This window comes from Paroedura picta, chromosome 13 (assembly GCF_049243985.1).
Source record: "Paroedura picta isolate Pp20150507F chromosome 13, Ppicta_v3.0, whole genome shotgun sequence".
In the NCBI taxonomy this organism is placed as follows: domain Eukaryota; kingdom Metazoa; phylum Chordata; class Lepidosauria; order Squamata; family Gekkonidae; genus Paroedura; species Paroedura picta.
Genome location: NC_135381.1, coordinates 34,753,197 through 34,778,330, shown reverse-complemented (window position 1 = coordinate 34,778,330; position 25,134 = coordinate 34,753,197). Strand labels below are relative to the sequence as shown.

At 49.1% G+C, this 25,134-nt stretch overlaps 1 protein-coding gene across 4 annotated transcripts; it reads left to right on the top strand.

Moving 5' to 3' along the window:
- On the top strand, window positions 1–23,337 carry OCRL (OCRL inositol polyphosphate-5-phosphatase). 4 transcript variants are annotated; one of them, XM_077307235.1, is made up of 24 exons: window positions 2–179; window positions 1,708–1,778; window positions 2,625–2,704; window positions 3,848–3,886; window positions 7,660–7,770; window positions 7,851–7,943; window positions 9,018–9,138; window positions 9,225–9,389; window positions 9,773–9,874; window positions 11,006–11,120; window positions 11,406–11,522; window positions 11,613–11,800; window positions 12,638–12,749; window positions 13,993–14,102; window positions 15,532–15,667; window positions 16,151–16,261; window positions 16,608–16,773; window positions 16,928–17,163; window positions 17,586–17,609; window positions 19,396–19,515; window positions 20,027–20,111; window positions 21,137–21,264; window positions 22,079–22,190; window positions 22,295–23,337. In XM_077307235.1, exons 1-24 carry the CDS (start codon window positions 147–149, stop codon window positions 22,417–22,419), a joined length of 2,700 nt encoding a protein of 899 aa, XP_077163350.1. In that variant the 5' UTR covers window positions 2–146; the 3' UTR covers window positions 22,420–23,337. The 4 variants fall into 4 exon arrangements, with proteins under 4 accessions (XP_077163352.1, XP_077163350.1, XP_077163351.1 ...); XM_077307237.1 differs by lacking the exon at window positions 7,851–7,943 and having other exon boundaries at window positions 1–179; XM_077307236.1 differs by lacking the exon at window positions 17,586–17,609 and having other exon boundaries at window positions 3–179.
- Window positions 23,338–25,134: the final 1,797 nt, after the last annotated feature.

Here is a 25,134-nt window from a genome sequence, read left to right as displayed (position 1 = left end):
TGCTCCCTTCCTGCCTCCGCTGTTGGCGCGGCCGAGGGTCGCCGGGAGAGCGCGCGCGGTGGGGCCCGGCCGGGAGCGACGCCTCCCCCCCCAGCCCCGCCCCTCCGGCCCCCCCACTCGTCCCGTCCCGCGGGCCTGGCGGGGCCATGGAGCCCGCCGCGGGCAGCAGGAGCCTCTCTGTATCCTTGTGCGGGGGGTGAGGGGTGGGCTCGGGCGGGGGGGGGGCACGCTGGGGGTGGGGGGGGCCGTGGGGAGATTGGGGTTGGCCCCACGCGGCACGGGAGGGGCTGAGCCGTGGTCTGGCTCCCGAATCCGCTTCCAGGATCTGGAACAGGGGTGGGCAAACTGTGGCCCTCCAGATGTCCATGGACTACAATTCCCATGAGCCCCTGCCTGCTGGCAGGGGTTCATGGGAATTGTAGTCCATGGACATCTGGAGGGCCACAGTTTGCCCACCCCTAGTCTGGAAGGTCAGCCGTGCGGAAGTACCTCCGAGCATGTGCAGAGTGGCTTCTTGCTGTCACTCGGTGGGGAAGGGCTTCCTATCTGTGGAGGTTCGAATCTCCATTTAGCTATAAAGTTCAGCGGTTGGTTGGTTCGGGCCTATCGCAACCCTGCTGGGATGGGGGGGGGGGACAAAATGGGGAGGAGAGATCCGAGTCACTCAGCTCCTCGGAGGAAGGGAAGGAGGGAGGGGTTGCCTAAAGCAATGCACTCGGCTCTCCATTTGGGTTCCAGGAGATTATGCCTTGTGGCATGAAACCTTCAGCCTTGTGATTTGTGCTTGGAAACAGCTAAGCTGTGTTTTTCCCCTCAATTGGCTGGCAGTACCTGGCGCCAGAGCCTCTAGGGAGGACTTAACAGGAGTCCTGATTTGTTACTGGAATGTGTATTCAGTGTTTGGGGAGTGATGGTGATTGTGCTGCAAAGCCTGTTAAAGTTGAAGAGGCCTCTGCCCATGGGCAGAGTGTCATCTCTTTGCCACTTGATAGCTGTACCTTAGCGGACTGGAATTTGGGGACAGGTTACTTTTCCCAAGTAGCTCATAGTTTGTGGTGTTTAACCTTTACGTTCACGTACCTCAGTCTTTGCATCCATGTATCTTTTTTTAGTTATTAAAGTTGGGTGGGGGAAATAGGATGAAGGAGAAAAAAAGTTAGAAGAAGAGTTGGTTCTTATATGCTGCTTTTCTCTACTAGAAGGAGTCTCAGATCGGCTTAACATCACCTTCCCTTTCCCCTCTTCACAACAGGCACCCTGTGGGCTAGGTAAGGCTGAGAGAACCCTGATATTCCTGCTCGGTCAGAACAGCTCTATCAGGAGTCTCAAAGCGGCTTCCAATCACCTTCCCTTCCTCTCCCCACAACAGACACCCTGTGAGGGAGGTGAGGCTGAAAGAGCCCTGATATTACTGCTCGGTCAGAACAGCTTTATCAGAGCTGTGGCAAGCCCAAAGTCATCCAGCTGGATGCATGTGGGGGACGGGGAATCAAGCCTGGCTAGTCAGCACTCCTAACCACTATACCAAGTTAGCTCCTTTAGCTAGAGCTATATTAAGAAGAACGAATGTCTCTGAGCTGTTGAGTGACATAACACTGATCAGCAAAGGGTGATCAATTCAGACAGTTATGCTAAGAAACGTTTTGGAGCCCGAGTGAGTGCTTTGGTGCAGGTTTCTCTTCCCCTCTTTCCTTATCTGGCCCTCAGGGTGTGGAGGTGACTGCAGGCCAGCAAGTGCGTTGCGAACTGAGTCTGGTCCAGCGTCGTGGGGAGTATGAGTAAGTTTTAGCTGGATTGTGGAGATTCTACAGCCTCCTCTCCCTAATGTTTTCTATAGGCCAAGAGAAGCATCTTTTCCCAAGGTCTCCGCTCTCCTCCCTCAAGATTGGTTTGGAAGCAAAATGCTGGACAGGACTTGGACAGCTCCATGCATGCTTTGTGTTGGGCTATATGTTGTCGTGGAGCTCCAGCTTATCCCAAAGGCCAGTGTCAGGATACAGAAGGGAAGGTGACACAGGAACCCTTCACAGGGTTGGGAGAAAAGAAAGCCACTTCCTTTGACAAGCAAGTGAACAGTAGCAGATTTGCACATAGGACAGTATTCCTGAAATCCTTCCAGGCTGTAATGCTTGCTCAGTGACCTTGGACAAGCCTCTCTTTGCAGCCTACCCCACAGGTTTGATGTGCGAATAATAGAATGTATAATTTACCCAAGACTCCTCATGTGGATCCTGAATTTGAACTTGGTACTCTCATATTTATAACCCCCTCCTAGCTGTTTGGTGCAGTGCCAAAGTAATTTGCTGGAGCCCTGGAGAGCTGCATGCATAGTCTTCCTTTTAGTCTGAAATCATCCTGAACCTGATTTTCTGTACTGATAGATGTAATGAGATGAAACTTTTAGCAAGTTCCCCTATCAAACACTGTATGCTATCAGTTTTGAAGTATTCACAGTGAGGCCTTGTTGGAAGACTACAAGAAGAATGCTTTCCCTACTTTATGTACAGATTGTTATTATGATCTCTCTGGAGCAGGATTTCATTATTTTGGCCTTTTGGGAAAACTAAGGGTTTGTTCTCCCCTGCTGATAGTGCTCTGCTATTAAGCGTTCCCTTCTGTTCCAGATTGGTTATCCGTTCCCGAGAGAAGGAACCACCTGTCCAAGAGAACATTCCCATTAACAGCCACTTTAAATATGTACAAGGTATGAGGCTTCTTCGTCCCCTCCATTATGGCAATTCATTGCTTCCCATTAGCAAAGAGGGAGAAGTCGAGTGATTTGTCCCAGAAGCCACAAATAGACACTCTGCCTCAGTAATCTGGGCTTCTAGACTTCTCTGGTCAGACCTGTACTTGTCCTGAGTCTGAAATAAATACAATAAACAAGGCATTGTACAAAGATCAGATATATGGGTATTTCCTTAGATTATTTATGGCAATGGAATCCTAAGCATACAAAAGTAAGCATAGATTATTGGACAAAGTATTACAGAATCTCAGTGAGACAGCCAGAGGATCATGTTCTTTGAGGTTTGGACTTTTGCTAAGCTATGGGTCCTTTGCCTCATTTTTTTAATCATTTAACAGCCTTCCAACTGCAGCAAGCATTTATGTTATCAAGATTTAACGCTCTCTTCTGCTGTTCTCCTAAGGAGATTTTTTAAAAATGCTCTATTCTGAAAAAACAAAACAAAAACATGTCCCCATTTTTCTGGCTGTGTTGAAACCATCATACCTGTGCTTTTCTTTTCTTTTCTACTCCATTATTTGTGGGCAGCTCATCAGCCCACTCCTTTCTAAATGACACAGATTCGATGATGAGGCTAAGGTAATTTTCTTACTAGGAAAGAAAAACTCCCGAGTAATCCCTTGCCAAGTTTCTGTAGCTGGCTGTGAGGTTTCATAATTGTAGAACAATCAACGCTTTATATATTTTTTTTCTATTTTCTTTTTTGTATGCCAATGAAGGTCTTCTGAATCTGAAATACAATAAATATTATAATAATTGCGAGCCATGTGGTTAGATAACAAAGTATTTGCACTGCATTTTCATGCTCCCACCTCTTAGTTAATTCAGTCCTTGGAACTTGCTGCAGCCCTAGTACCTCCAAATTGTATGTCTAGCATGGTCTCAATGTTGACGTTTTGTAGATTTACACTCAGTACCCTAGAAACAAGAGCCATGCTGTAGCGTCCCTGTTATGGACATCCCTGGTCTGGGTGCTGTACCAGAACTTGGGGGATGGGGGAGGTGTCCTCCCTGTGGTGAGGTCAGGTGTGACATTTCCTAATTTGTACCTTTTGACTCTGTAAGCACTCAGCTTCCTGATCCTCTTTTCTCTTTCAGAGGCTGAAGAAACACTGCTGATTGACATAGCGGCCAATAGTGAGTCTTCTCCAGCGGGTTCTATCAAAAATAGATTCTGCCCATCATTGACGTGTCGTCTTTCCCACTTGACTCATCCTAGCCTGGGTGTCTTGGGGTTGGTTGTTCCTCTGGCAGCTGCTGGGAAAGGTTTATGCTGGTTGAGGAAGGCTGAAGGGTCCTGCTCTTGGCCTCTTTCATCTTGATGTGTGAAGTCTCTTCTAAGGCTTTTTGCTGTTGTTGCTGTTGTTGTTGTTGCTGTTGTTGAAAACACAGGGTCCTGCTCATAAAACACACCCCTTTCTAAGGAAGCAGTTGGTAGACAATAAGAAAAAAAAAACATATTCATTTTTGTTTTGAGGCAAGGGGTTATGAAAAGGGCTGAGCCACTGAACACATTCATTGATTGTTTCTATCGTGCTAGATACAGGCTCTGAAGTTTTTGAAGGATGTTTGCTTGTGGAAGGGTGCAACCATCTCATTAAAAAGGACAGTAGCAATCTGGTGCCATTTCTTAGTCTTGAGTCCCCAGTAGCCTTTGGTGCAGCAAGTAGTTAATGGCCCCTTTATTGTGACCGCAGCAGAGGGGTGTCTGCTTATTGAAAAGGGCAGGGTAGGTGGGTCTGTGTACTGTTTGTTGTTGTTTGCACTGCTCTGTCCAGGAAAGCACATAACTCCTTGAAAATAACTGCTTGCTTCTTGTAATGTGTGATCATGCTGTGGATGAGACCTGGATTGTGATTTTCTGTATTTCTTGAAGGGAAGCACACACAGATGTGTGGTGCTCTGGAGAGAACACAATGAGTAAAATAAAAATGTATCCTGTGTTTGCACACATTAAGGTGACAAGATTGTCCCACTTTTGGAGGGACATCTGCGGGTACCTGGCAAATTGTACTTATGTTGAAATTAAAAAATATATATTGCAGTACTATTTTTGCGTTCTATGAAACTTTTTGTTGCTCCATATGGAACACATTTTTAATCAAGAACCCCCCCCCCCACTCCCGGTCAACAGTATCCCGCTTTACCAATGTTAAAATCTGGTCACCTTAGCCTACATACTAATATCCTGCAAAGCTGCCCTGGACCTGTAGTGTGGGATTGCTAATATGCAAAAGTCAGCCTATTCCTTTAAGGCAGTCTTTTTCAAACTTTTTGCCACTGAGAAACCCCTGAAACATGCCCCAGGCTTCGAGAAACCCCGGAAGTGATGTCATCGTGCAGAAGATGGTTGGGAAGCAGAGCTGTGTGGATGCCCACCTGGGACCCCTCCCCTTCCCATCCCCTCCGGGCTCATCATTGGCCATTTGGGCGTGGGGGTGGTCAACATGACCATATATGGTTATATCACCTGATAAATGTTTTAACATATTGCAAAATATATTAAAAATTACCCGTATTTGCCGGCGTATAAGACGACTGGGCGTATAAGACGACCCCCCAACATTTCAACTCAAAATACAGAGTTTGTTACATTACATTACAGTACTATGGGCCACTATGGGCAGCTATGTCTATCCCAACTGAAGTGCACCCGGTGTATAAGACGACCCCCCACTTGGAGGCATGTTTTTCAGGGGGGGAAAGTAGTCTTATACGCCAGCAAATACTGTAATTAACTCGCACCCATTCAGGAAACCCTGCCAGGGCTGTCAGGAAACCCCAGGGTTTCATGAAACCCTGGTTGAGAAAGCCTGCTTTAAGGGGTCAAGAAGCCTGAAGGAAAAAAGAACAACTTGAGTTTATGTTCCTGACAGACCCAAGCAACTTTGTTTCCTTGTTCCTGCTGACCCCTCTATGATTTCTTGTGTTGAATTTCATTGGACATGAAATCTAGCACCCCAGATGTTTCCCATTTATTTATTACTCATCAGGGTTTGCCACAAATGCCGTGCTTGAAGTCCTTGAGGATTGCAATTTTGCAAGAAAGGAAAGGGCTCCAACAGCGTGATGTCTCGGAAGTAAACAAATAGTCCCCGATTAAAATGTCTTTTATGTGAGCTGCCTTGTGAGCTGCCTGTATTGAACCACAAAAATAGAGCTCAGATAAATAAATTCTTCCACAAGGAAAGGACTGCTTGGGGCTGTTTGGTCTTAGGCACCCCATTTTAATTGTCTGCCCTTTGCAGAGGGTGTGCAGTTGTTAAGAAATGTACCTTATTTCAGAATTTGATTCTGTCAATAAAGAGGCCTTCCTTTGGCTCCTTCAGAAGCCATGGGACAGTTGCTTACAGTCCACTCTTAAGGGGAATTATGTTTAGCTTGGCTGGGGGGCGGAAGGGTCTATAGCAGGGGTAGTCAAACTGCGGCCCTCCAGATGTCCATGGACTACAATTCCCAGAAGCCCCTGCCAGCATTCGCTGGCAGGGGCTCCTGGGAATTGTAGTCCATGGACATCTGGAGGGCCATAGTTTGACTACCCCTGGTCTATAGCCTCACAAGTCTTACAAACCAAACCAGTTCATGAGCTGGCTGAAAGTTTATGGTGGTCCATGGTTCACAAATGGGGCATGCCATGAACCACAAACCAAACTGAACTTTTTTTTCTCCAGTTTATGCCCATCCCTAATAACAGCACTTTTCACTACCGTTTGGTTCCTTCGCTTGGTAGATGTATTATTACTGGTGTCTTATATTTAATTTGTCTCTTGAATTAAAGAGATTTTAACATTGCTAAAGCGGGACACCATTGACTGGGGGGGGTCATTATTAAAAATTTTGTCTATATGGAGCAACAAAAAGTTTAATAGAACGCATAGAACGCAAAAATAGTATTGTAATATATATGTTTTTAATTTCAGCATAAGTACAATTTGCCAGGTGCCCCCAGATGCCCCTCCAAAAGTGGGACAATCTGGTCACCTTCCTCTTGAAGCCCATGGTGAAAGTCACTTGAAGTCAATGACATAAGAATGGTGATGGTATTGTTAATCCCCCATGAACTCTCAGTCCTCCTAGAGATGGGTTGTATGCTGTGTAATGTGTGTCCTTTGCAACTTAAAAAAAGGGAGTGTGTGTCTTAAGATATTAAAAGTTCTAAAATGTGGTGTCGTTCAATTATTTATATACGGCTGTTGATATGCAGAGCTTGCTGCAGAGCCCAGAAAGGCAGGTCTCTGACCTAAAGAGTTTACAGTCTAAAATTTGCCAAGAGGGAGGTGGAGAGAAGGAGGGGGAGACATTCTTAATTTCAGGAGGGGTGGGGATGGGAGAGGAGCCAAGCTGTTGGGAACAGAGCTTCAGTGGGACTGAGAAAGGATTGAAACATTCACATTTGGCAGACATGTTTAGAATCAGATTGAGAGATTTTTCTCTGTGGGTAAATAATGAGGGCCTTTTTCTGTTTTATACACACACACACACAAACAGGGAAAAGGAGGTAATTTCAGGCAAATCAGGTTCTTGCAAACCTGCTCGCTGCTGGAAGGGATTGTGTTTATCTAGGTGTGGTTGTTTCTCAGCTCAAAGTCCACCCACATTACCACCTGATGTCTCTCAGAACTTGATGAAGGTATCTATTCCCTGTAGGAGGCACTTCCTGAATGGGTGTGTTTTTGAAACAGGAGCCCTCTGCTCCTTTCTGGGCCTATACAAAGTCCATCACAAGCTTTTTGGCTTAACGATCGCCAAGGCAATGAAAGCTTTTCAGCAGCTAGTGCTTCTGCCGTGGGTGGCTGATCCTCATGACTGGCTCTCATTGTGAAGTCTGGATGCTGAGCCACTTGGGCTCTTGGGCTTACCCGTGCAATGACACAATTCCTGGCATGTTTTCTTCTTGTGTGCATCTGAAGCTGGCTGCAAGATCCGGGTGCAAGGCGACTGGACAGCGGAACGTCTTTTTGAATTCCCGGATGAGGAGCAATGCCTGGGGTTCTTTGCTGAGGTGCTGAGAATTCAGAAAGGTAACCAAGTCCCCACCCCCACCCCCGGGATCCCTGATGTTGTCGGCGGGTAGTCCTGACCCAGCGTTTTTTGTGTGCAGCCCAGGCCAAAGCTCCTTTCCCTGATCTTGTGGACCATGCCTCCTGGCACCAAGTGAAAGGCCTCTCTGGGCCTCCTGAGCCCCCTGCTGCAGGTACCACTGGCATCCTCCTTATATCTGTTATCCCGTGTAACTTCTGCTTGGCAAATGCTTATGTTTCAGTGCTTGTTTTACGGATAGGAAAGCTGATTGATTGTGGCCAAATAATGCCCTCCCCCCCTAGTCTTCTAAAATCAAAGCTCATGTCTAGAATAAATCTTTGTTGGTCTTAAAGGTGCTGTTGGACTCCTGTTTTTGTTGTGCTACTTCAGACCAGCACAGCTACCCACTTGAATCTTTTCTAAAAACAGTTTTCAAAAGACATCACAAAAGGCATTCTTGCATACCTCTCCCTGGCCTCCTGTAACATGAGCTCTCCTCTGGACACTGATCCCCTTCTTGGAAAGTAAATTTCCAGTTGGAGGACTTCCAAAGTTGTCCTTTGAACCAAAGGGTCTTTCTCCTGAGTGAATCTAGAGAAAGGATGCTACGGGCCTTCTTGCAATGGCTATCCCCCCCCCCCCAATTCCTAATACGAGCTTTCTTCTCTGATTGAACTCCTGAAGGGTTGTCTGTCCCCATATGAATCTGCTTTCCTGTTCACATCACCTCTATCTCCCTCCCTCCCTCCCTCCCTTGCAGCTCAGGTGTCTTGCTGGGGTAACATTAGGTGGATGGCACTAATTCACCTAAGAAAAAAGATCTTCTCCAGGGCAGTCTATTCCCAGATAGAATTCTCTGACACAGTCTCATTTCTCTTTTGGATCGCAGACTAAAACCGTTTCACTTGCCAGGCCCTGTGAAGACTGAATGTGATGTTTACTTTGCTTCTGTATTGCCATAGTGCCATCAATTGCTGTTTGTAGTTTTCCCGTTTAGATTTGTTTTGTCCTTTAAACTAGGGGTAGTCAACCTGTGGTCCTCCAGATGTCCATGGACTACAATTCCCATGAGCCCCTGCCAGCATTTGCTGGCAGGGGCTCATGGGAATTGTAGTCCATGGACATCTGGAGGACCACAGGTTGACTACCCCTGCTTTAAACACCTTTGGGGATCATTGAGGTGGGGAAGGTGACCCGTAACTATTTTCAAATACATTAGTGACTCAGGAGACTTATCTTGTGCCAGGGATTCTGGGATTTGAGGATAACTTCAACGCCATGAGTTTGGAGAAGAAACGGAACTTGCAGAATCAGCAGATGAGTGCTCATCGAGAGCCTCCGCCGCCACCTCTGCCACCGAGCAGGCCGTAAGTCTCCTTGGAGAGCCGCCTTCCGCGCTTCATCCCCCCCCCGTATCAAGAGCCACTTGAGCTCCGTCTTCGTTTCCCTGTAGGGGTCTCCGAGAGCGGGAGGCTGTTGTGAGCAAGGACCAGCCCAAAGTCAGCAACACCATGCGCATGCTCTTTGTCCCAAGCACGCAAACCGGGCAAAGGGAAGGGCTCATCAAGCACATCATTGCCAAGAAGGAGAAGGAGTACGTCAACATCCAGAACTTCAGGTGAGGGCTTTCCCAGCCAACCGCAGCCCTGACAAGGGGAAACCTTCTCCCTCTCCTTCCTCTCGTTTATCCTGCATCTTTGCAGCTTTCTGCTGCAGGGAGACATGGTGGGGCTTCATCTTTCAGGGCCTATGATCTAGGGAAATGCCAAAGGAAAGCTATGCCCTGGCTGGGCCACAGCAAAGCCATTAAGGCCTCAAAATTATCTGCAATCTAGCAATAGTTCTTGGTATGGGTCTTGCCTTCTGAGCTTTTTATGGGTGCCTTTTATGGGTGATGCTCCTTTTGTTCTTGTACCTGTGAGTCTGCAGTTTGCTTGGCTGAGTGCTGAGTACTTTGCCAGGTACTGTTCTAGCAGCTCTGTGTCTTCCTCTGTGTTGCAGGTTTTTTGTGGGGACGTGGAATGTGAACGGTCAATCTCCAGACAGTGGTTTGGAACCCTGGCTGAACTGTGATGCTGAACCTCCGGACATCTACTGCATTGGGTGAGGCAAGAAGGCTTGCTTGGCTGTCCATTTTGCAGACCCCCCCTTTCTTTCATAGAATCAGAGTTGGAAGGGACCTCTTGGGTCATCTAGTCGAACCTCTTGCAGAACGCAGGAAATGGCCTCAAGAGTCAAGCACCTACACAGTCTCTTCTGTCCACTCACTTACAATCTGACGAAATTCACAGAAATAGCATTTCTGTCAAATGACTATCTAGCCTCTGCTTAAAAACTTCCAAAGAAGAACAACTCACCACCTCCCGAGGAAGCCTGTTCCACTGAGGAACCGCTCTAACTCTCAGGAACTTCTTCCGGATGTTTAGCTGAAAATTCTTTTGAATTAATTTCAACGCATTAGTTCTGGAGCAACAGAAAATAACTCTGCTCCATCCTCTGTGACAGCCTTTCAAGTATTTGAAGTACTTTCCCTGGATTCTTATTGAGATCCAGTAGCCAGGCCCCTTGCTAGAGAAATTAGCTTTATACCATAGGGAGGAGAATTCCTTGAGGGAACATCTAAGAATTTTACTCCAAGGAGTAGCATCTTTTTGTCGTTTTAAACATATCGGTGCCAACCTTCCATCCTCCGGGGAGCCAGTTACTTCCTTGGACACCATCAGACATACTTAAATCCATGTTTCGTGATGTATTTTACTGTTTCGCTTAACCAGATAATCTTTGCTTGGATAGCTGGTTGATTTCAGTGATTTGCTCAAGATTTATCTACCACTATCAAATCCAAAGAAATGTATCACTTACAAAGTATTGAAATTTGCAGCCACTGGCGTGGACTTTGTACAGATTCCATTGCGGAATACAAAAACATGCACACAAGCATGCATCCCTTCTCCTTTTTTAAAGTCCGATTTATAATGTGACAATCCGTTCCAATTAAACAGGATGCCCACAGCTACCCTGATTGTTCTGAGCAAAGGGAGGGGGACACTTAAGATGAGAGACTTAAAATATCCAGGGTGGGCAGTAGTGTTCTGCCAGCCAGGAGGTGATGGAGCTGACCTGTGGATGAAGGCAGGCTCCTTGGAAAGTCACTGGGGCTCTCAATGACGTCGGAGGGGTCAGCCCTGCATCCAGACACACAGGCTGTATCTTGAGAAGGTTTTGGCTTTTTAGGTTCCAGGAGCTGGACCTGAGCACTGAGGCTTTCTTCTACTTCGAGTCGACCAAGGAGCAAGAGTGGCTGACAGCTGTGGAAAAAGCTCTGCATGTCAAAGCCAAATATAAAAAAGTAAGTCCTCCTCTTTTCTCCTATCCTCAGGATTGCCAGGAGGTCTGCATAAAGAAATGTCCCCACCCTTTAATAATGGCTTGATTTTATTTACCTGGCAGTGTTATTCAGCTTCTTGCTATGAAAAAGCAGCATCTGTCTCCCGTTTCTGCACATTAAGCTTCTGATGACCGGATAGGTCCCTTCCTGTCTCGAGGCAGTTAGGAACACTCTCAGTCCCGACCACCACCATCTTTTTTGGCAGTAAGACAAAGGCAGTAAGACAAAGTCTCTTGTGTCTTGCAGGTGCAGCTGGTGCGGCTGGTGGGCATGATGTTGCTCATCTTTGCCAGGAAAGACCACCTCGGCCACATCCGGGACGTGATGGCCGAGACCGTGGGGACGGGCATCATGGGAAAGATGGTGAGTCCACGACGGTCTTGCTTCTTAACCTCTCTTTGTGTTTGCCCACCAACTGAGTTTTTTCCTTTGCTTCCCCCCCCCCCCTTGCAGGGCAACAAGGGAGGCGTAGCCGTGAGGTTCGTCTTCCACAACACCAGTTTTTGTGTCGTCAACTCCCACCTCGCTGCCCACGTGGAAGACTTTGAGCGCCGCAATCAGGACTACAAGGATATCTGTGCTCGGATGAGTTTCCAGCCCCCTGACCAGAGCCAGCCACAGCTGACGATCATGAAACACGAGTGAGTCCGTCCCCAGGGCTTGGCGGGAGGGAGCCCTGGCTCAGCTGGGTAGCTGGCCCTCCCCTCTTGGAGGAAGCTGGTGAAGTCTTGATCCATTAGCCCTCTTGTGCAGGTAGCAGAAGTAGAAGAAGAAGAGTTGGTTCTTCTATGCCGCTTTTCTCTACCCAAAGGAGTCTCAAAGTGGCTTACAGTCATCTTCCCCCCACAACAGACACCCTGTGAGGTGGGTGAGGCTGAGGGAGCCCTGATATCACTGCTCAGTCAGAACAGCTTTATCAGAGCTGTGGCCAGCCCAAGGTCACCCATCTGGCTGCCTGTGGGGGAGTGGGGAATCAAACCTGGCTTGCCAGATTAGAAGTCTGCACTCCTAACCACTACACCTCTCCATTATCTGCTGGGTACTTGTCAGGCTTCTGGCCTGAGGTTCCCAGTGCAGCAGCCTCTGCCTAATCAGTTGCAGGTAAGTCCCATCCAGTTGCAGGGAGTGCAGCTGCAGCACCACAGCATGGTGTAGTCGTTAAGAGCATCAGCCTCTAATCTGGAGCTCCGGGGTTGATTCCCCACTTCTCCTTCACATGCAGCCAGCTGGGTGACCTTGGGCCAGTCCCAGTTCTCTCAAAGCGTTCTCAGTCTCACCCCCCTCACAGGGTGCCTGCTGTGGGGAGAGAAAAGGGATGGTGTTTGTAAGCTGCTTTGGGACTCCTTTGGGTGGTGAAAAGCAGGGAATGAAACCCCCAGCTCTTCTTCCTGCATCTGGTGGGCCCAGGCAGCACCATTGGGCTCTTGACCCAGCTTGCCATTAGTGTCATCTTGGGTTTTTCTCTGTTGGCTTCACAGTGTCGTCATCTGGCTGGGAGATCTGAATTACAGGCTTTGCCTTCCTGATGCCAACGAAGTGAAAGTCCTGATCAGCAAAAGTGATCTTCAGCAGCTGTTGATGTATGACCAGGTGAGACAGCCTGGTGTGTCTGCGTAGCCATGTAACGGTTCATTCTTCTTGTGATTGGAAGTCCTAGTATGAGTACTTTGTTTGTTTGTTTCTTTGTTTGTTTCTATATATTCCGCCCTCCCCGAAGGTTCAGGGCAGTTTACATGAAACAAGACAATGATAAGGTAACATCATTTATAGAACAAGGTGAATAAGAACAATAACATTATCATAATAACAACAATAACATTAAGTAAGAAATGTTTAGCAAGAAATGTCACATCCAGAGTGATTGGGTCACCTGGAGTAATTTTTTCAACGACTTGAATGCCAGACTCACCCAGTTCCAGCCTCACCTTTTTTTGGAAACTCAAGAGTTTTGTATTTGTTACGTTTGCTGCTTGCAGCTTTGTGCTCTCAGCTTGTAGTTGTTTCTTCCTGAGGTTGTATATTTCGCCCTGTCACTCCCCAAAATATGTTGTCTCTTTCCCGTGCTTCTGCTAATGAGGAGTGACAGAAGTTAGATCACCAAATGGGAGAGGGGCCTGTTCTCCTTCTTTGGAAGTTTTCAAGCATAGGCTAGATACTCATCTCACAGAAATGTTGATTTTATGAACTTAGGCAGCTTGTGGGTGGGTGGGCAGGGAGGGATGTGCCAGTGTTGGTCTGTTGTGGCCCTTCCTTGAATACCCAGGGAATTACTGATTGCCGCTGAGGGTAAGTGAATTTCCTCCAGGCCAAGCTGGATTCTGGATATTGTTAGTAGAGGGATCACTTGGGCATGAAATTGGGGTCACTGTGGGTGAGTTCCTGCATTGTGCACGGGGTTGGACTAGATTACCCTGGAGGTCCCTTCTAACTATGATTCTGTGATTCAATGCAGACCACTTCCAGATGTCTCTTGTTTGGCTGCCAGACAATTCTTGAATCTCCTGGCTATATCCTTCACACACACCATATGATAAATAAAACAATAACAGCTCCTATCAGGGCTGTGGGTTAACTTTTCATGCCCATATATCTAAACTGTCCTCCCAGAGGTGACTGGAACAGTTTGGGCCGCCTGCTGCAAGCCACATCGTGTGCCGGTTAGTGCGGGGTGCCACCCCTGCAGGTGGTTGCCACGTATCTTATTTCCACAGTGCAGCCTGACTCCCTGCCACAGCATCCATTACAATGGTGACTCTTTGAGCCCAGTGTCGGAGGACACGGAGAAGTTTGTTGCTGTGCTGATAGGCTTTTATTTCTTTTGCTTTTGCTTCAGCTCAATATTCAACGCACTCAAAAGACAGCCTTTGCCGACTTCACAGAGGGAGAGATTAAGTTTATTCCCACGTACAAATTTGACTCAAAAACAGACCGCTGGGATTCCAGGTGAGCATCTGCCTGGTAACTAGGTAGGTATAGGTATCCCCTGTGCAAGCACACCGAGTCATGTCTGATCCTTGGGTTGACGCCCTCTAGCTTTTTCATGGCAGACTCAATATGGGGTGGTTTGCCAGTGCCTTTCCCCAGTCATGACCGTTTACCCCCCAGCAAACAAGTTGGGTACTCATTTTACCGACCTCGGAAGGATGGAAGGCTGAGTCAACCTTTTGCCGGCTGCTGGGATTGAACTCCCAGCCTCGTGGTCAGAGCTTTCAGACTGCATGTCTGCTGCCTTACCACTCTGCGGCACAAGAGGCTCTGCGCCACAAGAGGCCTGGTAACTAGCTATGCTTTATTCCTGTTCAGATTCTATGGGAATCCGTTTTGGCTCTTTCTCTCCACACACGGTCTTTTCTTCTGCAGGCTCAGTAGCCAAAATAACGTTTGCCAAGCCACAAAGTTGACCTTCAGCTGCTCTTCAAAGCAAGGAAGCGTTGCTGTGATTCACACAGCAGGAAGCGGTTTGGGGTTGGTTGGGAAACCTTTGGGTTGGTCACATTTTAATGCCATCCTTCCTCCAAGGGGCTCAGGTGGGCATGCTTGTTCTTTCCTCTTCTTCCACCCTCACAACAATTCTTCAAAGTCCGTTTGTCTGACCTAGAGGGACTGGTCCAAGTTTCATAGTTAATCGTAAGTTGAAAACCAGATCTACTCACTAATGTCAGTCCAAGCACTCCAACCTGCACCCCGGTGACTATTTACTAGGAAGAAGGCCTGGAATAAAATGTGTAGTGTCTGGCTAGGTAACCAATATGAGATCATCCCAGGGGTATTGCTCACTTCTGAGAATTTCTTGGACAGCCAGATAAAACATCCCTTTCTGAAGTCATGAACCAATGGGAGGAGCAAACATTAGGGAATTCTGGTGCCAGCAGGGATAACCATGTTTCTTCAGAGCTGAGGGGGTGGCATCTGAGAAAACATCTTAGAACCTGAAGAAGCTAGAGAGCCAGTTTGGTGTAGTGGTTAAGAGTGCAGACTTCTAATCTGGCATGCCAGGTTCGATTCTGCGCTCCCCCACATGCAGCCAGCTGGGTGACCTTGGGCTCGCCACGGCACTGAGAAAGCTGTTCTGACCAAGCAGTGATTTCAGGGCTCTCTCAGCCTCACCCACTTCACAGGGTGTCTGTGGTGGGGAGAGGAAGGCAAGGTGATTGGAAGCCGCTTTGAGACTCCTGATAGAGCTGTTCTGACCGAGCAGGAATATCAGGGCTCTCTCAGCCTCACCCGCCACGCAGGGTGTCTGTTGTGGGGAGAGGAAAGGGTATGCAGGGTTGGGAACAGGTAGTGTGTAGGATCTGACCAGGCAGCAGGAGCCTTCTGTGATGTGGCAGCTGGCCCAGCAGCTGCAGTGCCTGCTTTTCTCTCCTTGCAGTGGGAAGTGCCGTGTGCCAGCCTGGTGTGACCGAATCCTGTGGCGAGGAGGCAGTGTCAATCAGCTCCAGTACCGCAGCCACATGGAGCTTAAAACCAGCGACCACAAACCTGTCAGCTCCCTCTTCCTCATTGGGGTAACTCACCTTTGTGTTCACCACTCTGTTAACTCGCTTAGTTGTCACAGTGCGTTAGCTCCTTGCAGCTGAGCTGTCATCCGTCCAATAGGCTTCAAGCTCTTCCAGGCAACAGCCCCCTTTTCTACAGCATCTGTCACGAAGGGTGGCCACGTCCTGGCTTTGTGTGTCACCAGCACACCCATCTCTCCCTGTTGTGTGTCTCTCCTCCTCAAACTACATGTAAACAGGCGGGATTGTCTGTGGAAAGTTGACCTAATTCCTGCAGTAGGCTTCTGGGCTTCTCTGGCACCTCCCCATGGAACTGTTGCATCAGTTTTGGGCATCAACCCTCATTGCTACCACGCATTGCTCAAGAAGCTCTGAGGAATCACCACCTTCAGTGCTGGGAAGTGGCCAGATTATTGGCTTTTGTCACATAATTTTGCGTGGGCTGGGGAGAAACGGGGAAGACCTAGATGTATAATTACCGGTTTCTTATAGGTAAAGGTGGTGGATGAACGACGGTACCGGAAGGTGTTTGAAGATATTGTCCGGATGATGGACAGGATGGAGAATGAATTCCTTCCGTCTCTGGAGCTCAGCGGGAGGGAGGTATGGCTTGAACAGGTCCTCTGCCTCCCTTGAAAGAGACATTGCTCCACAAAGGCTGGAATTCCTCCTGAGGAGATTTCTGTCCAGTTGAGTGGTGGCACGTAACAGGGCTTTGAAGCAGCTCTGCTCAGCATCTCCCTGGTGAGGGGATGTCCTAGTACAGGGGTAGTCAATCTGCAGCCCTCCAGATGTCCATGGACTACAATTCCCATGAGCCCCTGCCAGCATTTGCTGGCAGGGGCTCATGGGAATTGTAGTCCATGGACATCTGGAGGGCCGCCGTTTGACTACCCCTGTCCTAGTAGATGTTCCCTCTGAGCGTCATCCTTTCCACCTTGTCCTGCAGTTTTCATTTGAGAACGTGAAGTTCCGGCAGCTGCGGAAGGAGAAGTTCCAGATCACCAACAACGGCCAGGTCACCTGCCACTTCTCCTTCATCCCCAAACTGAACGACATCCAGTACTGTAAACCGTGGCTTCGTGCTGAGCCCTGTGAGGGTTACTTAGAGCCAAGTGAGTCTGAAAGGGGGCATCAGCGTTGGACCTTCTCCCTCCTGCTTTTTCCTTTCTCAATTCTCCCACCTTTCCTCCATGCCTTTCCCATCTCCTTCCATGGGTGGATGGCGGTGGCAGTCTTAAGGTCTCCCTGCTTCCCTCCCTGTTTCAGATGAGACCGTGGATATCTCCCTCGATGTGTACGTCAGCAAGGACTCTGTGACCCTTCTGAACTCGGGAGAGGACAGAATCGAGGAGATCCTTGTCCTTCACCTCGACCGAGGCAAGGATTATTTCCTCACCATCAGTGGCAGTTACCTGCCTAGCTGCTTCGGGACCTCCTTGGAAGCCTTGTGCCGGATGAAGCGACCAATCCGTGAGGTCCCCATCACCAAGCTCATTGATCTGGTAAGAAGCTGGGGGGGCTCCCTGGCCTTTCTACAGCGGCTTAATTCACTGAATGTTTTCATCCTCCCTGCTCTAAAAATGGCTGCGTCTTCAGCTTGGGTCATCAGTGCCTTGGCCTGCGCTGTGCCCCCCGTGTTCGTGATCCACTTCTGCAGTAAAACATTTTCTTTCCTGCAAGCTGCTCAAGTCCATGCCGGCTGCTGGTTCTCCATTTGAGGAGTCTTCTTGGATTTTGAAATCCAAACTTCCCCTTCACGTGGTCTCTCAACTCTCTGTGTGTGTGTGCGCATGCTTTTCCCATCCTTTGGCCAGGTGCTTCCGTTGAATTGCTTCCATCCCTTCTTTAGGCCTTTGCCAATAACTCACCGTCTCTCTCTTTCTCTCTCGCTGTTTTTGCTCTTGCTTTTTCGCTGTGGCCTCAGGGAGAAGACAGTTTCCTCGAAAAGGTAAACATTTGTGGAGCCTGCCCTGTGTTTCCCGGAAAGTTTGGTTCATTACTGAGGGCTGCTTTGAAAGTGCATACATGCTCCAGAAGTTGATCTCCCCAGGGATAGTCAAACTGCGGCCCTCCAGATGTCCATGGACTACAATTCCCACGAGCCCCTGCCAGCGAATGCTGGCAGGGGCTCGTGGGAATTGTAGTCCATGGACATCTGGAGGGCCGCAGTTTGACTACCCCTGCCTCAGATGTTTTCTATCTGTATTTGGAAATAGTCCCAGGTGCTGTGGGTGGATCCTATTTTGATCTTGCCTGGAGTTTTGATATGTCGGGAGGGGCACAAGGTGACATGTGACAGTTCCCACTTTATTTCAGACTTCCAGATGTCAGGCTTTTCCTGGCTGCCGATCTCTCTTTCAAGTCCCTGGCAACAATGAGGGTTAAACTTTCCTTGTATTCTCTCTTCCCCTCTGCCATTGGCTTCTGCACTCCAATGGTTGTCTTCCTTGGTTGTGGTTTGTCGTTTCGAAATTGTCAGGTTCTATGTGAGTACACACACACACCAAGATACCAGGGGTTTGGCAGCTCCATGGCCACATCTTGGGTGCCCAGGCCTCTTTGGAACATTCCCAGTCAACGTAGTCATCTTGATGCAACATTTGGAAGGAAGTCACAGACACTTTGGGCTGGTCTGCAGCCACGTAGTTAACCTGGAGGTCGAGGAAGCCCAGCTTGTGTTTTGCAAAAGTGATGCAGCCACCTCTTGGAAAATCGCAATCACGTTTCCTGAATGACATACAAAGCTGTGGTGGCTCTTTTCCTGAGGGTGCCACTCCCCACCCTGAATCCAGGCATCAGCGGAGAAGGACTACTATAACTGCCATGACCCAATGTGATCAGAACTTGCTGGATCACCTAATCAGTCATCCTGATTGGTTCCCCCGAATGTATCAGGAAGTGGACTGTGGCAGAACATTTTCCCTCCCTTCCCCATACATAATATGAACACATTGGTCCACCAAGCTGTCTGCCCTGAGTAGCAGTTTTCTGGGGTCTTGTGCAATGGAAGTTCTTCCCCAGGATCTGTTACTGAGATTCTGGACAGAAAGAGGCCAGGGGTTCAATCTGGGTCTTGCAAACCATGAATTCTGCCAATGGAGCGTGATACTTCCCCAGGTGTAGGAGAGGGAGGAGGCAGTTGTTGAAGCCAGCCCCAAATTACTGTTGCTCTGGTCAAGGTTGCCTGTGAGGCCTCATAGATAACACAAGAGAATCAGGCCAGTGGCCCGTCCAGTCCATCACTCTGCGTCCCACAGTGACCAAAACCCAGGTGTCATGAGGAGGTCCACCAGCAGGGCCAGAACTCCAGAAGCCCCCCACGCACACATACACAAACACATCCCAAAAATACACCCCAAGTAGAATTTTGGGGAATCCAGGCCACAAATTATTCAGTCTTCCACCATCACCTTGGCATCTGTCTCCGCATGCTAGACGTATACCTCGTGTCTGTAGCAGAAAGCGAAAGAGGGGCTTTATGCTTGTGTGCGAAACTTCTTTTTTCAAATAGTGCAAAGAAAGGGAACAGATGCCCTTAGGGGGCTTGCTTACATGTATAGAGGCAGAGAGCGAATTCAGGTTTCACATTTGAGAGGTTAGTTAATTGAGACATCTGCTGAGCAAGGGAGACAGTGGATGCAGCAAACTGTCTGGCCAACAGCAAGTGGGAAAGCACGCTCCCCCCCATCCTTGCATGCTCTCGTTCCACCAGTGCTCTTGTTTTTGGCCCTCAGGAGAAGTCCGTTCTGGAGATGGTGCCCCAGGACAGCGAGGACTCTGGCGATCGACCTTTGCACGTACCCAAGGAGATCTGGATCTTGGTGGACCACCTCTTCAAGAACGCTTGCCACCAGGTATGCAGAGAGGGGCGTCAGAGTGTCTTTCTGGAATTCCAGATGAATTGGCAGGGATGGCCCACGGCCAGTTAGAATAGGCTTGCTTATTCTCAAGAACCACTTCTTGTGCGATGTTAGTTCTGGCAGACCACTCGTCGGACTCTGAGGGCAATATATTATTGGCTTACGAGGTTGAGGCAGAGATTTGAAAATGGCTTGGAAAACCCACATCTTTGCAACCAAGTCTGCCCTTGAAGAGCGACTTCTTCAGCCCTGTTGCTCCTTCGACCAAAGGAGTCCCATAGCTCATCTGTGCCACTAAATCCTGTGAGATAGAAGCAGGGGAATGCCTGGTGGGGGTGGATGTCGCTGGGATTTCCTCGGGATGCTTTGGGAAAATGGGAAGGGACCTAAATCTCCATCCAAGCATCTTTATCTAGGGATGGGTTTCTCTCCCTTGCTGTTATCACTACAACTCTGGTACAATTCTGGTACCTGGATGCAGACACACTCTGCTTCTTTCTGGCAGGAGGACCTCTTCCAGACCCCGGGCATGCAAGAGGAGCTGCAGGACATCATTGAGTGCCTGGATACAACCATTCCTGAGACCATCCGTATCTTTCTTGAACGCTGGAGTGGGCCTCCCTTCCTCTCTCTGTTAGTTCTGGCCCTCCCCAAGGCTTAAGGTGAAGTCCAAACACGTGCAGTTAAAAAATATCAAGAGTTTATCTCAGTGTGACAACTCCAAAGCTCGTCTTTGCTTAATGGATTAACTCCATACTGCAGATGTCGGCCCAGAAATATCCATGGGGTTTTTGCCATTTTCCAAGGAAAGAAACGCATGACCTAGGTAGCAGTCTCTAAGATCCTCTCTAGAAGTCTATACAGTTTCAAGGTCTTCATAAATACCCTCGAATACGTTGTAAAGCCCAGTTCTTTCCAGACCTGTCTGATCACGGAACAAAAGGGCCTCCGTTTACCCATGCAAGTAGTCCTGATTTCACCAAGGCTCAAAGTGAATACAGATGACCATTTGCCAAAAGAACATTTAGCCCAGGTGTGGGCAAACCGTGGCCCTCCAGATGTCCATGGACTACGATTCCCATGAGTCCCTGCCAGCATTCGCTGGCAGGGGCTCATGGGAACTGTAGTCCATGGACATCTGGAGGGCCACGGTTTGCCCACCCCTGATTTAGCCTGTTGTGTGTGTTTGCGTGAACCTATGAAGCTTCTTTCTAGGGAGACCTTACAGTCTAGGACTTTTCTTCTTACAGTCCTGGCAGTCTCCCAAGTATAGGCAGAAAGCCTGCCCTGGCACCCAAGATCCTTGAACTAGGAATGGTTCACACATGCTGCTCTGGCAATTCCTCTCGAGCTTATCACAAGGATCTTAATTCTGACCCTGATGAAAAATTAGCTCGGATGCAGAAACGACCGGCTTTTTGACTAGTTACATGGATTGGGGTGGGGTCATGGGTTCATCTTTAGTCCTTCCCGGATTACTTTGTTCTGAAGGCTTCTGGGACCTAAGAGAGGATCCAAAGTTGGATAAACAGACGTAGCCTGAGAGGAGGGTTGGTGGGAGAAGGTGGAATGGAGGCCTGCAGAATACCACCCCTCCTTGACAGGCTCTTGCTAGCTGGCAGTAACCACTCTGTAGCCGAAGCCCTGCTGATCTTCCTGGAGGCCCTACCAGAACCAGTCATCTGCTATGAGCTGTATCAGCGCTGCCTTGAGTGCTCCCAAGAGAGCCGTCTCTGCCGGCAGGTAGGTCCTTGAGCGTTTGTTGGGGCCTCTTCCTTCAGCCTGCTGTGGAGAAGCCCTTTGAGGGCTAGCGGGAGGGCATGGGGGGGGCAGGTGTTGTAGATGTCCTTGGAGTTACTTGGCTGTAACCAAAAGTCAGTGAGCCCTGCCTGGGCCACGGTGCTTCCCTGCCTTCAGAATGAAGCACTCATACAAAACAGCCTCAGCTATGGGTGGGATTTAGAAAAGCTCTGGGTCATGAGGTGCTGGTTTGAAGACAGTTCCACAAACGTCTTAGTTCTGAGCCTGATTAGAAATAGGCACAAAGACAGCTCCGCAGACATTTTGGAACTAGTCCAGGAGTGGGTCAGTCTGCGGCTTGGATGCCCCAACAGCCGGGTGAGTTTAGCTGGGACATCGAGCCAGTTCTTTTGTGCTGCGCTGCCCGCATCGTGTGGTCAGCAAGAAATGAAGGCACGGGAGGATTTCATATTACTTTCTCATGCCTGCCGAAACAGTTGGCTAAGATCGCCACAAGAAAAACTCCGGAGGTATAACTAACCCCTGTGACGTTGGGACGGTGGGAAAAAACTAAAGAGAGGCATGCTTTTGTGTTATATTCTGAGAATGGCCTGTCCTGTATTACAGTGCCCCCACAAACACACACGCACACTTTCTGGCAGCAAATTCCCAAGGTCTCTCCCAGTCCAGTGACGTGGAAGCCCTTCTGTGCCAAGGAATGAAGCTGCAGCGCTTTCAGCAAGCAAGGGATCTGTCTGAGCCAGCTTTTCCTAAAGTTGAATGCAGAGGCACCCAGCTGCCCTCTCTCTGCCTTCAGGTAATCTGCCAGCTGCCCCGGTCCCACCGAAACGTGTTCCGCTACCTGATGGCATTCTTGCGGGAGCTGCTGAAATATTCAGAGGATAATAATGTCAGTGCCAACATGCTAGGTGAGTCCTTGGCTGGCTGGGGCAAGGAGGGAGACGCTGGCCTCCAGCCCCTGCTTTTCTGGTATTCTCACCTGGGTTTTTGTTGCTGTTTTGCTTCCCCACAGCCACACTCTTTGCCAGTCTCCTCCTACGGCCCCCGCCCAACCTTTTGGCCAAGCAGAGCCCGCAGGAGCGCCAGCGGGCGATTAACTTCCTCCTCGTCTTCCTGCTGGGAGTGGATGACTACTAAAGGTGCCAATGCGTGGACTCCGTGCCAGCCAGGTGGCAGCTCAGAGCAGGGAGGGGGAGGAACGGAGTGGCCAGGCCCGCACCTGCGGAGAGGAGGCAGCTTCCCAGTCTTCCTGCAAGGGGTGGAGTCCATCTTGCTGTATCCCAGCCCCGCTCTCCATGCTTCGTCTCTGTTTTGCCAATTTTCCCTCTGTCCCGAACGCCGCTGCCAGCTCAGTTTTCCCGCAGGCCACAAATGTATGGCGGTCTGTGGGTGTTTGGAGGAGGCCATCCAGTCACTGGGCAAGGAGCCACGTTACAGCCTGTGGGGTTTGCTGGCGGCTCCTCTCGATCCCACTGCAGAAACGCCCTACTTGTGCACGCACACACACACACGCACACACACCCCTCAGGCCCAGCCCATCCCAGCAGAATCTTTCTTTTGATGCACTGGCTAGATAGGAGGCCTAGAAAGGGGCCTGACTCAGCCTGGGACTGCAGGCCCAAGAGACCTTGGAACCTGGTGCTGGTTGAGAAGAAGTCGCAGGGCAGCAGCTGTGATGTGACACACTGACTCTCTCGACCGCCGCTGTGTACAGTTCTGCCCTCTGTCCTTTTCCTAACTCTTAAAGAGTGTGTGGCACATATTCCTTGCCCTGCCGACCTCCCCGAGGGGCTCTAGTTCTTTTCGAAACACTAAATACTGCCTAAGGGGGAGGGACGGTGGAGGAGAGGGGTATCATGTCTCAAGCTGGGGCCACAAACGGGGCTGTGCTGGGCTTCTCTACCCCTTTCACAGTCCTGCACTCTGTCTATCTAGTTGTCTGTCCTAGGTTGCTGTACCTAGTGGCATTCTCTCTCTCTCTCTCCTTTTTCTCCTTCTGTTTTTTATGTATAATTTATTTGAGAAACCTGTTTAAGAATAAACCTTTATTGTGCACTGAGTGTCCTGTGTGTGTTTGGGGAGGAGCAGCTCTTGTGGTTGCTGATCTCCCTGTCTTTTCCGTGGTTTGAATGCAGTTTTAGAACTCTGCCCCCAAAAGAGTACCATCAGGGGTAGTCAAACTGCGGCCCTCCAGATGTCCATGGACTACAATTCCCAGGAGCCCCCTGCCAGCGTTCGCTGGCAGGGGGCTCCTGGGAATTGTAGTCCAAGGACATCAGGAGGGCCGCAGTTTGACTACCCCTAGAATACCTATTGGGGGGGGGCTTATCTGAATAGCTGGATCGTGTTCTACCAGATGACCAGCAGGTGGAACCAGAGGGCTGTGCATCTCCTTAAGAAGGCTGGCATTTTCTGAGACGCACCTCCTCTCCCCCAGTTATCCCATTGAAGGGGGAGCTGCTTCTCACTGCCTCTCCCTTCTCCACTTATCTCTGAAGCGCTCACTGAAATGTTAGGCAGGAATGTTTCTGCACACCCACTGTATGAGATGGTTTTATTGTTGTTTTTAAACATTTGTACCGCCCCTCCCCACATGGGCCCAGGGCGGTTCAAAGCAGTGAAAACAAATGCACAATGAATAAAATGTTAGCAGGGTGGAAATGTCATAGATATGCACACGCTGTGTTTTAGGTTAAAGGAGGAAAGGGTTTATTTATGGAAGGACAAGTGTGATAGTGCAGAGAGATAGGCTAGGTCTGCCTACGTGGCTACCTGAAGGAGAAGAGAGAGAAAAGCTTCTGAGAAGAAAGAGGAAATTACCCTGAGAATAGCAATCTAGGGACAGACAAGAAAGCACACTTAATAGGAGAGAAGGGTCCTGAACTCTCTGACCTGTCTTAACAGTCTTCTTGCTGCCCTCTTCAGGGTCTTCTTCTCTTCTTAACTTTGTACACCAGACACTGCCTACTCCAACATAAAATACTGTAGTAAAATACAATTCTAAAACAGTGAAAAGCCCAATTCTCCCCTCTTGCCCTCTGGGCTCCCTACCTAGACTGCAGATGGCATAGCTCAGGGGTAGTCAAACTGCGGCCCTCCAGATGTCCATGGACTACAATTCCCAGAAGCCCCTGCCAGTGAATGCTGGCAGGGGCTTCTGGGAATTGTAGTCCATGGACATCTGGAGGGCAGCAGTTAGACTACCCCTGGCATAGCTAATAAATAGGTAGGGGGAACCAAGGAAAGGGGGGGGTGGAGGAAAAAAAAGCTACCTGGAGATGAGTCCAGGCAAGCCCCCATCTCAGATCTCGAAAGCGAAGCAGGGTCAGTCCATGAATGGGAGACCACCAAGGAAGATTAGGGTCCGCTATTCAGAGACGGGTGTTGTCCTACATTGGCTGCAACTTGACAGCAAAAAAAAAAAAACACCCCCACCCCCAGGAGATACCAAGGGCTGAGTGGAGGATCTTTGTGCACAGAACACACATGCTCTGTTTTGGATCTAATGACATCTTGTGGTTGGTATGCTTTGGTTGAGCAGTGGGGTCACAGCCAGAAAGAAAGCGGGATGAGAAGGCAAAATCAGAGACTGCTTATTATCAAGTGGATTTTCTTTTTAAAACCAGAAACGTTTTCTTTCAGCAGAGCCTATTCGGGGCATGGGTTTAAAATAGATATATACATGCATATCGCTGCAGGGTGTGTATGTTTTGCTTGAGTGCAGTCCCTTCTGCCTTAGTTACACAATAATGAGTTCCATTTGCATGTCCGGAGTATAGTTATGGTAGACTTTTATCTTACCCTCTGGAGAAGCACAAGGTGGCATGCAAGACAGCTTTCCTGACTTCCTTC